The sequence below is a fragment of the Mobula birostris genome, chromosome 5 (genome assembly GCF_030028105.1).
Source record: "Mobula birostris isolate sMobBir1 chromosome 5, sMobBir1.hap1, whole genome shotgun sequence".
In the NCBI taxonomy this organism is placed as follows: Eukaryota; Metazoa; Chordata; class Chondrichthyes; order Myliobatiformes; family Myliobatidae; genus Mobula; species Mobula birostris.
In genome coordinates this window covers 135629139-135643488 of record NC_092374.1, presented here as the reverse complement: position 1 = coordinate 135643488, position 14350 = coordinate 135629139, and the positions used below count along the sequence as shown (strand labels likewise).

The window sequence follows — 14350 nt, the reverse complement described above, 5'->3', positions numbered from 1 at the left end:
CTATCAGTGCCAGTTAGTTTTAGAACCAATTTGATCTGATCTTTGAGGTCCATTCAGGTCCATGTCAAACAGGCTCTGGACAAACTGAGCAACATAATCAACAGGCATGACCTAGAACACACTGGTGACTTCTCTATCATTTTATCACCAGCTTGAAAAAGGTCTTGAAACAATTATCACCAACATGTCACTTGCAGAACCAGAGGAGCCAACACACTGGCTACGGTTGTACTACCATCAGGAGTGCTTCCTGTACCATCCCACACCCACACTTTGGATAAAGTCTGAGCATCTGGCTGTACTTCTACTCCCTGAGACCAAAGACCACAGCACCAACAGAGAGGACCAAGGTGGCATGGCCAAGGAAGGCGGAGGAGGGCTTTCAGGACTTCTTTAAGTTGGTGGACTGTACAGTATTCACAGATTGATCTTCAAGTCTGAATGAATATACCAGATTTGTCAGTGACTTCATTAAAACCCGTGTGGAAGTGCGTGAGCCTACGAGAGCATACCATACGTACCAGAATCAAATGATGTGTATGAACCAGAAGACTCCTGGTTTGCTGAGAGCTAGATCTGTGGCATTCAAGTCCGTTGATCCAGGACTACACAAGAAGTACCACCTATGGAAGGCTACCTCAAGAGCAAAAGGACAATTCCGATTGAGGTTAGAGGCAGAATAAGATGTCAACTCTGGCAGCATTTACGGGCCATTACTTCCTACAAAACAAAACCTAATGAATGGCAGTGATGCTTCACTCCCAGATGAGCTCAACACCTCTTATACCCGCTTTGAAAGGGAGAATAAAACTACAGGATCCCTGCAGCACCCGGTGATCCTGTGGTCTCTATCTATCTCAGAGGCCAACGTCAGAACATTTTTCAAGAGGGTGAACCCTCGCAAGGCGACAAGCCCCGATGGAGTACCTGGTAAGGCTCTAAAAACCTGTGCCCACCAACTGGGTATGCTCAAAGACATTTTCAATCTCTCATTACTACAGTCGGAAGTCCCCACCTGCTTTAAAAGGGCAACAATCATACCAATGCCCAAGAAGAGCAGGGTGAGCTGCCTTAAGATCCGTCATCCAGTGGCACTCATATCTACGGTGATTAAATGCTTTGAGAGGTGGGCTATGGCTAAAATCAACTCCTGCCTCAGTAAGGATCTGGGCCCACTGCACTTTGCCCATCAGCACAATAAGTCTGCGGTAGATGTGATCTCACTGGCCCTTCATGTGCCCTTGGATAACTGGGATAATAACAATAACACTTACATCAGGATGCTGTTTATTGACTACAGCTCAATGTTTTTATTTCTCAACACTTATGCATCCCATGACACCTGACAGATCCTCTTTCCTAGTATGGACCGTATCCAGATTATCCACATGCTCCTGCCTAAACTCAGTTTCTTCCATGTCTTTCTCCTTGGAGAATACAAATAAGTATTTAGGACTTCACCAACATCACCGGTCTTCTCATAAGTGTAGATCACAGCTATAGTCCCTAAAGCAATCCATTGTTTCCCTGGCTACTTTCTTCTTTCTGATACAGGTGGCTCACACTTTACGAACATTCGCTTTACACCATTTCGCTTTTATGAAAGACCTACCTGTTTTCGCTAACCGAAAGAGGATTTTCGCTTTTACAAAAAAAGATGCTCGCTTTAAACTTGTGCTTACCCCGAAAAAGACTACTATGACCGTGAAGCCTTGTGCGGGCAGGTGTGTGCGCATGCGTGTACGTGAGCATGCGTGTATGTGCCGATTTTTTTTCTACAAATCGGTTTTGGCTAAATCTTCCCGATTCTGTTAAGTGAAACTACACTGTACATACATTATTTCTACTTTATATAGGCTGTGTATTTATCAGATCAGTCCTGCTTTTACTATATGTTAATGTTATTTTAGGTTTTATGTGCTATTTGGTATGATTTGGTAGGTTATTTTTTTGGGTCTGGGAACGCTCAAAAACTTTTCCCATATAAATTAATGGTAATTGCTTCTTCACTTTACGCCATTTCGGCTTACGAACTGTTTCATAGGAATGCTCTACCTTCGGATAGCGGGGGAAACCTGTATACTTCGTATATATTAGAAGGTCAAAAAGGGGTCCTTGGTGTGTAAGGTTAAGGAGAGTCCCAAAATATTCTCTAAGTTCTCTTCAACACTCTATGTTCTTTAAGAGTCTCTCTTGATCCCAGCTGCCTATATCTATCATGTTTCTTGTTTCTTCTTTCCTTCTTGATCAAACATTCAGCATCTCTTTTCATCCAAGGCTTCTGAATCTTGCCATTATTACCCTTCACCCTTACCACAACCTGCTCTCCTTCGGCTCACCAAAGCTATTATTTTATCTGCAAGCAACTGCTCCCAATCTATTTTCCCCAAGGTACTCTCTACCATCTTCTGAAGGGCTATTATGCTATGATTATCTGTTGATACTTGTTATTAAATGGCTGACTAAGTGAGTGGTTAATAAACCTGGCAGCCATTATTCTCAAACTATATATGGGGGGAGGACAATTTACAGAAAAGCCAATGGCTGTATCTGAAACATAAACCCATTATTTAAGGACAACAAATCCAATACATACCACAGTTGTTATACTTGAAGGGGGGATCAGAATCAGATTTATTATCACCTGTAAATTTCAGAACATACATCAGTGATAATAAACCTTATTCTGATTCTGAATACAGAAGAATGGCTAATGTTGTACCGTTATTTAAGAAGGGCAGCAAAAACCAAGCCATGAAGTACATGCCATTGAGTCTCCAATTAGCGGTGGTAAATTACTGGAGAGGATTCTGGGAAACAAGATCAATCAACATTTGGATAGGCAAGGTCTAATTAAGAGTAATCAGCATGGTTTTGTGCATGGGAAATCATATCTGACAAATCTCTTGAGCGTTTCAAAGAAATAACCAAGATGGTAGAAGAAGGTAGCGCAATGTACATTGGTTAAAGGGGCCTTAGCAAAGTCCCACATGGTAGACTAATCCAGAAGATTTGAACATGTGATTAGGGAGAGCTAGCTAAGAAGACACACAATTGGCTTGATGGTAGAATGTAGAGAGTGATGGTAGAAGGTTGTACGAGGAGATCAGAATGGTTGATTTAGGCTCTCAATTAGCAAACGATTGAGGCAGGTTCAGCAACAGCATTTAAAAGACTGTACAGATCCGTGGATAGGAAAGGTCTTGAGATCTAGCAAAACACAGGCAAATGTGACCAACTTGGGTTGGCACCTTGGTTGGCGTGGATGAGTGCGGCCCACATTCTGTTTTCAAGCTGTATTATTCATTGGGCTCATTACTAACATTTTTTTTAAGTATTAAACATCTCTTAAAATGAAGTTTCAAATCAATAATACCTTATAAATAATTGATGTAAAACTGTCAGACAAACAATCAATATTTACTGAATGAACATTGAGGTCTTCAAATGTCAATACATAGTTCAAAACTTACTTTCTAATTTGGGTAATCAAAGTTGTAAAGGATTTCTCCCACGCATACATCTTGATGATTCGCATTCCTGATATCACCTCATTCATTGTTCGAATTCTGTCATCTGTCAACACTGCAGTTTTGCTTCTATAATTAAGTTTGTGAAAAGAAACATTAGTGTATATGTGTTATCATGTTAACTAGCACAATTTAATGACAATAATCAGATGATCTACAGAGAAAATTAATCTTCCACTGTTACGTTAACATATCACGCACCACAAAAGGATAAAAGCAGTCATTTAGAGTCAAAAGAGTACAGAACAGAAAAAGGCCCTCCTGCCCATCTAGTCCATGCCAAGACCATTTAAACTGCCTACTCCCATGGACCTGCACCGGGACCATAGCCCTCCCTGCCCCTACTAGCCAAACCTCTCTTAAACATTGAAATTCAGCACGCGTGCACCACTGGTGCTGACAGCTCATTCCACATTCTCATGACCCTATGAGTGAAGAAGTTTCGCCATAAACTTCTTACCTTTCACCCTTAACCCATGACCTCTGGTTGTAGTCCCTCCCAACCGCGGTGGAAAAAGCCCGCTGGCATTTACTCCATTAATACCCCTCCTAATTTTGCATACCTCTATCAAATCTCCTCTCAATCATCTATGTTCTAAGGGATATACTCCTAATCAGTTCAATCTTTCCTTATAATTCAGGTCCTCCAGACCTAGCAACATCCTTATAAATTTTCTCTGTACTCTTTCTTTTTGTACTCTGTACTTGTTTACATCTTTCCTGTAGGTAGGTCACCAAAACTACACACAATACTCCAAATCAGGCCTCACCAACATCTTATACAACTTTAAAATAGCATCCCATCTCCTGTACTCAGTACATTGATTTACAAAAACCAATGTGCCAAAAGCTTCATTTACCACCCTACCTATCTGTGACGCCACTTTCAACAAATTATGGACCTGTATTCCCAGTTCCCTTTATTCTGCCACACTCCTTTGTTCTACCACGCACCATAACATTCATTGTGTAAGACCTACCCTGGGTGATCCAACCGGAGTGCAATACCTCGCACTTGTCCCAGTGACATCCCCACTACTGACGTTAGGCTAACAGGTTGTAAATACCAGGGGTTCCCCTGCTGTCCTAATTGAAAAGAAGGCCCACTTTTGTTGTCATCAAGGTATCATAAGGTCCGTGAAGATTTTAAACACTCAGAACCTTAGCAACCTCTTCCTTTGCCTTCTATAGTAGCCTAGAATGAATCTTATTTGGCCTTTTATCTACCTTCAAGCCTTCTAAAACATCAAGAGCCTCTGTTTTATTTATTGAGACTTGCACTGGAATTTCACCATCCACTTTCCAAGTATCAGACCCATTTCCTTTGTGAATATTGATGAAAAATATTCAATCTCACCTATACCTTCTGACTCCAAGCAGAGATTTCCGCCCTGCCACTCCATTGTCCCCAAAGGATCTTACCTTTCCTTTACTTATTCTTTTAGAAAATGTTTTCAGATTTACCTTAATGCTCCAGTCTGATAGCCAGCCTTATTTTTATTGCACCTTTCTGCTAGTTTCCTGCATCTCTATACTGCTGACCATTAACCAATGAATTAGGAACCCTTGTTCCTAATCGCTACCCATATGGCTCTGTTTGTGGAGCCACCTCAGGTATCCTTCCATGATACTGTAGTTAGTAAATCAGGAAGACTAAGAGGCTCACAAAATATGACTACCCACCTGGACTAGAAGTTATAGGGAGAGTTATAAAGAGAAGTTGACTATGCTGGATCTTTATTCTTTGGAGCTTAGGAGGTTGAGAAGTGACCTCATAGAAGTTAATAAATCATGAGAGGGTATGGATGAGATGGACTGTTACAATCTTTTCCTCCCGCATGAGAGGTTAGTTAGGAAAATTCAGTTGCTAGGTATACATGGAGAGGTGGTAAATTGGATTAGACATTGGCTCAATGGAAGAAGCCAAAGAGTGGTGGTAGAGAATTGCTTCTCAGAGTGGAGGCCTGTGACTAGTGGTGTGCCACAGGGATCAGTGCTGGGTCCATTGTTATTTGTCATCTATATCAATGATCTGGATGATAATGTGGTAAATTGGATCAGCAAATTTGCTGATGATACAAAGAATGGAGGTGTAGTAGACAGTGAGGAAGGTTTTCAGAGCCTGCAGAGGGACTTGGACCAGCTGGAAAAATGGGCTAAAAATGACAGGTGGAGTTTAATACAGACAAGTGTGAGGTATTGCATGTCGGAAGGACAAACCAAAGTAGAACATACAGGGTTAATGGTAAGGCACTGAGGAGTGCAGTGGAACAGAGGGATCTGGGAATACAGATACAAAATTCCCTAAAAGTGATGTCACAGGTAGATAGGGTCATAAAGAGAGCTTTGGTACATTGGCCTTTATTAAATAAAGTATTGAGTATAAGAGCTGGAATGTTATGATGAAGTTGTATAAGGCATTGGTGAGGCCGAATCTGGAGTATTGTGTTCAGTCTTGGTCACCAAGTTACAGGAAGGATATAGATAAGGTTGAAAGAGTGCAGAGAAGGTTTACAAGGATGTTGCCGGGACTTGAGAAACTCAGTTACAGAGAAAGGTTGAATAGGTTAGGACTTTATTCCCTGGAGCGTAGAAGAATGAGGGGAGATTTGATAGAGGTATATAAAATTATGATGGGTATAGATAGAGTGAATGCAAGCAGGCTTTTTCCACTGAGGCAAGGGGAGAAAAAAACCAGAGGACATGGGTTAAGGGTGAAGGGGGAAAAGTTTAAAGGGAACATTAGGGGGGACTTCTTCACACAGAGAGTGGTGGGAGTATGGAATGAGCTGCCAGACGAGGTGGTAAATGCGGGTTCTTTTTTAACATTTAAGAATAAATTGGACAGATACATGGATGGGAGGTGTATGGAGGGATATGGTCCGTGTGCAGGTCAGTGGGACTAGGCAGAAAATGGTTCGGCACAGCCAAGAAGAGCCAAAAGGCCTGTTTGTGTGCTGTAGTTTCTATGGTTTCTGGAGTTGTAGAGTCTAAAAGAAGAAGGCACAGATACAAGAGGGGAATGATTTGAGAGGCCTGAGAGGTAACGTTACACAAAGGTAGTAAGTATTTGGAATGAGCTGCTAGAGGATATGGTTGAAGTGGGTACAACTGCAACATTTAAGTGGCATTTGGATAGATACTTGGTGGGGTGAGGCTTAGGGTTATGTGCCAGATGTGGGCAACTAGCAGGGAGGATGCAGTGGTTGGCAAGGCCCAGTTGGGCCAAACAGCCTGTTCCTCTGCGTTATCACTCTATGACTATAAATTTTAAAGGATATGCTGTTGATGCAGGGAAATGTGGTTAAAATAAGAAAATCAGCCACAGTGTTATTGACATAGTAGATATTAGGACCATTACGGCACATTTTACTTCAAAATTTTATGTTCACTGACCACACATATTATGTCCCCAAATTCTTTGCCTTTCCTGTGGAATCCAGTCACCTACTGAAAACATCGTCTGACTGTGGCCACACAAATCATGCTCTTAAAATGGGCCAGAGGATGCACCCATGTTTCTATTTTGTGACTGTGGACAGGTGATTGCCCAATGTGTGATGAACAAGAAAACAAAAATAGAAATGTGAGAGCATTAAATGCCACCAGCAATAATTAGTGCCTATCATCTGGAGAAACTGGGAGTTCTGTAATTACCGAAAATTTATTGGTAAATTTAGTGAATGTGAAGACATTGTCTGGTGGAAACAGACCATGAAGTATTTTTCAAAGCGGTTTGGATAAGCACTTGTTATGATGAAGGAGAAAGGAATGAGATTAGTTGGGTTCTTTACAAATGTTTGCCCAAGCACAACAGACAATTATTACCGAATGTAACAGAGCAGGTGACAGAAGTACATGTAGGTAAACACTTTGTATCCATTAGTTACAAAGCAAATATGCAAAAAGATAGGTGTGGTCCGCAGGTTGGGACTCTAAATTGGAGAAAGGCCAATGAAATCCCCTGCGCAAGTCTAGGGAAAACACTCTCTGGTCCCGCCAAACCCGTGAGATCGAGAGGACTCTCCCACCCCAATCCCCGGTTTCTGTGGATATTGTGTAATTTGCTATCCTATTACAAATTAATGCCATGAAATTACAGGCTGTAGACTGCATACAATTAAAGGAGTTATATTTATGAATCTTAACTAAAGGGTTAGTAAAGAAAACCATCAGAAAAGGGCCCATTCTAATTAAACAGTCAAATGTGCACATGTTGGAGCTCATCTTGAACTTCTCTGTCACTCGCTCGCTGGGCCCTCGGTCAGCGTGAAAGCACACACCACATTCCGAACTACGCTCGCAATCCATCTCAAACTAACGGATCTCCCACCGATCATATTCTACAGCTGGTTCTCCCCAGCGTCCTCCCTCTTCATCTCCTGCCGAACAAAAACCCAAAACCAACCTTATTGACCGTCACCAAGAAAACCTCCCCCTAATTGGACAGCACACATTCCACATCATCCTTTATCTTCAACAATAACCCAAACAGGCTGACAGCAGAACAGCAGCTCTTACAGAGCTGCTAAATGAAATACCTACAGCATAACAGTACAGATGTGAACCAGGGCACTACATTCTTTACCCCCGCCCTCCACTACAAATAGTCATGTCCTCATGGCTTTGAAACAATTTGTCACCCATCATTAATAACATCGTTTTTCAAAGAAATTATGTGTTATCAGGACCTACCATTAGTAAATGGTAGTGATATATCTCATTAGGGGAATAGTCGCAACCCTCTGTTCACTCGGTGCTACACAGTGCAGCCTATCTAGGGGTCTCCTGACCCTTTGACACCTCCTTTTCCCATCACTTACTTCTTCAGTTTCAGACACTCCTTGGGATACTTCTGGTCCTCATGGCGAGCCCTCCCCCTGTCTATTACTCGTGACTTCTGGCAACTCAGGTCCCTCTGCCACTTGGCAGAGCTCAGCTTCATTCCCAGTTACTTTAGAGCCCACCCCCCCGCCTCATGGTCCAGCTGCAAACCTGCCTATCCACAGATAGTACCCCACCCCCGCCAAATTTCACCGGCCTCGGTGTGAGAAGGGTTGGGAATCTCTTGATCAATTAGTGAGGAGTTAGCAAAAGGCAACATATATCACACCCCCATTTCCTCATCCTCCGAGTCCATATCCCAATTCAGGGTCTACTCTCTCCTGCTGCTGGTCCTTCAGTCTCCCTACATTGCTGCAGAGTCCTCTTACTAGGTGTAAGATCCAGGTCAGGCTCTGGGTCAATACACACCTCTTGTCCCAGAGGCAGAAGGCGGTTCCGATGGGGAATCTTGCCAGGCCCATTCCCATCCTCTATTTTCACCTGGAAAACTAGTACGATTGGCATTTGACTCTCCACTACTTGGGGCATAGCCACCCAGTGGTCAGCCAACTTATGCTTCCCAGGTAGCCCCAAGTTCTCTATGAGGACTCGGTCTCCCAGCAGGAGTTGGCAGAACCTAACCTTTTAATCATACTTCCTCTTACTTCCTTCGTTCTGCTTGGTAGCCGAGACCTCAGCTAATTCATAAGCCTTTTTCAGCTCCCTTCTCATATCAGACACCTACTTCAGATAACTTTTGTGCGGTAGATCTTCCCCACCAGTCTAAAATCAGAGGTCAACGGGCAACCTTGCTTCACGCCCAATCATCAGATAGTACAGCGAGTACCCGGTAACTTCATTCTGTGTACAGTTGTAGCAGTGGACCAGATGTCCAATATTTTGACTCCACTTGTTCTTTTTGCTGATCTCCAAGGTTCCAAAAATGTCTAGCAAGGTCCAATTGAACCTCTCAGGCTGGGGATCACCCTGTGGGTGATAAGGCGTAGTCCTCAACTTCTCAACTCCAAGCATGCTCAGTAACTCATATATGAGCCTACTCTCAAAATCCTGTCCCTGATCACTATGTATCCACTCAGGGAGGCCATAATAAATAAAATACTTCTCCCATAACACTCTGGACACCCTCTGATCCTTGGTAGGGAAACTTATGCATATCTGGTGTAGTGATCCATAATGACCAAGACATTCACCATGTTGCTGGCATCTGGCTCTAATGACAGGAAATCCATACACACCAGGTCAACTGGTCCTGCATTCTGCAAGTAGGTCAAAGGAGCGGCCCTCGTAGGCAACGTCTTCCTCTGTATACATCGAATGCATGACTTGTAGTATTCTTCGACCTCCGGCTTCATTCGGGGCCAGTAAAACCGGTCTCTGAGCAACCCATAGGTCTTTGCAACCCCCAAATGTCCAGAATCATCATGAAGTGACTTCAACACAATCCTCCGATACTTCTCAGGCAGAACCAGCTGGGAACGCCAGGGCGGGTCCAGTGGTGACATGACCCAGTATAGGATCTGGTTCCTCAACTTCAATCTGGGCCATTCTCTCAGTAGTAGACACCACAGTGTTTCATCTTGTTTGCCTGGGTCATGTCCCCTTTCACAACCGCTGACCAAACAGTACCAATACAGGGGTCATGTCTCTGAGCAACTTTCACTTCCCCGTCACTCAATTCTGTTTACTGCATGGTCGTCAGAGCAGTGAGGTTGCAGTAAGCTTGTGGAATGGCACTATCAGTAGCTCCCAAGTGATCTACCACTCAATTCTGCCCTTGCCTTTCCTCTGCCTCCCCTGTGATGGAAAACCGGCACATGGCTTTGACTCCATGGGAAGGAACGCTCTCCCACTCTCCATCCCTGTCCAGCCTTTCATGTGCACGTCGGGACAATATATCGGCATCAGGCTGAAATCATAGGTAGACAACGCTGCCAATGACTGATGACCTGTGGCATCCAATTTCACTGAGCTCAGAATGTATTAATGGGTTGTTGTTCGTCTTCACCTCAAATTTCACACTATATATATAGTCATTTAGCTTATCCACCACAGCCCATTTCAATGCCAGGAATTCCAATTCGTGTGTGGGGTAGTTTCACTCAGAGGGTGACAGACTCCAGCTGGCAAACGCAACAGGTCTCAACCCTGTGTCCTGACTCTGACACAGAACACCCCCTAAGCCTCTCTGCTGGCATCCGTATGCAGTACATATGGCAACCAGGGGTCTGCAAAAGCCAGCAGAGGTGCTTTCGTCAGCAGCTTCTTCAGTGACTGAAAGGCCTCTTTGCATTTCGCATCCCATCTCACTCCTAAAGGCTCTGAAGAGCCAAGATAATCTTTACCATCCTCTCCTTTCATCCTTTTCTTCCCCAAGGGAGGGTAACTACACAGAAGCTGATTTACATGGTGAGTTTAGAGTAGTCCTTCACGAATCTCCGACAGATCAGATTAGATTAGATTATGAGGACACGCAGTCCTCTTTTATTGTCATTTAGTAATGCATGCATTAAGAAATGATACAGTTTGTTCCTCCAGAATGATATCACAGAAACACAAGACAAACCAAGACTAAAAAAACTGACAAAAACCACATAATTATAACATATAGTTACAACAGTGCAAGCTATACCATAATTTGATAGAAGAACAGACCATGGGCACGGTAAAAAGTCTCAAAGTCTCTCGAAAGTCCCATAATCTCACGCAGATGGATGAAGGGAGAAACTCTCCCTGCCATGAACCTCCAGCGCCACAAACTTGCCGATGCAGCACCCTGGAAGCACCCGCCCACGGTCCAACTCCGAGTCCGTCCGAAAACTTCGAGCCTCCAACCAGCTCTCCGACTCCGAGCACCATCTCTGCCGAGCACTTCGACCCCGGCCCCGGCAACAGGCAATATGCAAAGCCGAGGATTTCGGGCCTTCCCCTCCGGAGATTCTCGATCGCACAGTAGCAGCGGCAGCAAAACAGGCATTTCAGAGGTTTCTCCAGATTTTCCTCCGTGCTTCTCACGGTTGTCTCCATCAAATCAGGATTGTGCATGGCATCCTAGTTCACATCCTAGTACCTGCAGAGTCCAAGGAACGAGTGCAAAGTGCTCACAGTCCTGGGCCTTGGCCATGTGGTCACTGCTTCTATATTAGACGGAGCTATAGCTACCCCATCTCATGAGACTATGTGCCCTACATAGTTGACAGGTGTCTTGCAGAAATAGCACTTCTACACAGAAAGTTTTAACCATTCAGCTTTCAGGCAGCCCAGCACCTTCAGTAGCTTTGTTTCATGTTCTTCCAAGGTGAACCCAAACACAATGAGATTATCCAGACACACTAATACCTCAAGCAAGTTCATATTCCCCAGCATTTTCTCCATGACATGCTGGAAAGTCCCAGGGACTCCAATATGCCATGGGGCATCCTTTTGAACCGGAAGAATCCCAGCGGACATATGAATGCCATCTTTTCTTTGTCAGCCTCATTCATAGGGATCTGGTAATACCCACTCCTCAAAGTTCATCACCCTGAACCACTTCACACCACTCAGATAGGACAGCACGTCTTCCTTCGATCCTCGGGACCGTATACTGGTCGGGGATTGTATGCCTGTTCAAAGTCTGATTGTCCACACACATCTGTACCTTCCCATTCTTTTTCCACGCCACCACTATTGGAGACACTTAAGGGCTTCTGGATTCAGTGATGATCCCAGCTTCCTTCAACTTCTGCAGAAGCTGCTGAACGTCCTCCACCTCTGCAAGTGCCAGTCGCCGTGGCCTTTCCCTGAACGGGGTGTCCTCTGTCACCCGGATGGTGTGTCAAGTGTTCTTGGAACAACCCACATCAAACTCATCGTAGAAGACATCTTCCACCTTCAACATCTTCTCTATTAATCTTTTATTCCAACTTCCAGGTACCAGGGAGTCCCCAAAATTGAATGACTTGGCAGGCAACTTTCCTCTTTTCGGAGACAGTTTCTCCCCAGCTTGTCTCACAGGGACACTAGACTTTACCGTCAACGGAAAGAAGTGTGCCATTGGCATCCTCCGCCTGAGGGTGACCTCCCACTCGGAAGCACTCCGGACACTCACTGTCATCCTGTTCACCTGTACAGCAGAGGGTTTCTGCAGTTCGGGTCTCACCAGTACCCAAGCAGGTAAGCATGACTCCTCTTCATGGTCTTCCGGAGCATCCACCAAAAGGGCCTCTGCTACAAGCATTCTGGAAAATTTGGGGTTTCCCCTCACTCTCGCTACTTCCTCAGGACTTAACACAACTGGTTTGGACTGGGTGTACCACACAGTCCCTCATTTATGCTCATCATCCAGCCAAGTGTGGCCATGCACTTCCTCAAAAGCAATTGGAACACAAGGTAAATGGACAATGTTTCCAGAAAGCTCCTTCCAACTTCCTCCTTGCAGACTTCCACTAGCCTCCTCACAATAGGAGTTTTCGTCCGCACAAGAATTGAAACTTTATCCTTCTTGACCAAGTCCAGACAAACCAACACTAACGTATCAAGGACCTCAGCTACGCCCACATCTGCCTCTGAAAACTCCAGCTTCAATGACCAGTAACCATCGTACAGGTAGACATCCATACTAAGACCCCAGATCTCTAGCGCACTGAGTGGTATCAATGGTTAATGCGTCAAGTACCGGCTGTAAAACAAACAATACAGCAGAGTAACCTGGGAGCCAGTGTCAAGTATAGCTCTCCCTCAATCTGTAGCAATGCTTTGGAGCTTGGCCCCACTAATCCTTCAGGAATAGGTTTAATATATTGCTGGGGACGTGTTCCCCCCGAGACGCCAGGCTTTTCCCTCACAGGATCTTTCCGCTGAGGTACCCAGGGGCTCACACTCTGAGGGTTTTCCTATCCTTCACACTCTGCCTGAGGTGTGCTTCTTCACCGCAGTTAGAACAGACAATACTGGTTGCCCCCGCCTTCTCACGGGGCCCCATTCACCTTGCACCCCTCTGCTTAGTCCGTCCTCTCAGGGGGTCCGACTCTGTCGGCTTTATTGTGTGGGGTGGCCGCACCCGCCAATAACAACCAGGACATCTTCGTCCTAAACTCTGCCACAAGCTCCTTTACCACTCCCCGGGGTGGGTTATCAGTGACCACCTCAGGACACTACTGTACCCTGCTGACGGAGGCCTCCCGTGCCTCCATTGCCTTCTCTTCCTCTCTTACTTCTCTGACCAGCTCGACAAACGAGGGAGCGGGCACATCTTACGAGACATTCGGAGACCCCAAGCGATCAGGTCCGGTGACTGGGCACCTTTTGCCACTTGGTCCATTCTTAACTGATTCACCTCAGCTGTTTGAATGCCCTCGCCCACCCCCATGCCACAAGCAACTCAGCTGCCTCTCTAGCTGGAAAATGTAGGCAAATAGTTTCTCCCCCTTCTCCTGAAACATTTATTTATCAGAGAGGTAAGGGCTGATACTAATTCAGAATTCTCACTCCTTGCTGGGGGAATCATTAGACATTTCAAATCAGGCACTCCTTCCCCTCACTTTGCAGAAACGAGAGCAACCTGTCTTTGAAGTCTACACCCTCAGCTACAGGAGATTCGGCCCGCTAGCCTACACTCCCCTCCTCCCGGAAAGTATGGACAGCCCATGGACCCACCTCTCCCAGAGCTTCAATAGTACCAGGCACTTTCACAGCTGTTACGTCAGCACTAATCTGAACTAGAACAAAGTTCATTTCATCAAACCTCTGCTCCATAATCATAACTGTTCTTACTGCTTTAACGGTACTTAAAGTTCAAATTAACAATTCGCCGGGGATACGAATGTCTACCCCACTCAATACAAACACATTTGCTGCCAGTAACCCCATGGATTCACACCACGGCTCAACCCCTGCAGCATCCATAACCATGTACTGTAATCACTTTAGCAGACAATAGCTTAACACAGACTTACACACACAACCAACTGGATCAATGCTCAGGGCAATCACACAAC

At 44.8% G+C, this 14350-nt stretch overlaps 1 protein-coding gene across 1 annotated transcript in view; it reads right to left on the bottom strand.

Annotated features, from left to right (window-relative positions):
- Positions 1-14350, bottom strand: part of abcc4 (ATP binding cassette subfamily C member 4 (PEL blood group)) — a 338193-nt gene that overhangs the window by 230167 nt on the left and 93676 nt on the right. The window contains exon 7 of the mRNA XM_072258740.1: positions 3474-3599. Coding sequence (XP_072114841.1) covers positions 3474-3599 — 126 coding nt within the window. The remainder of the gene's footprint in view (positions 1-3473; positions 3600-14350) is intronic.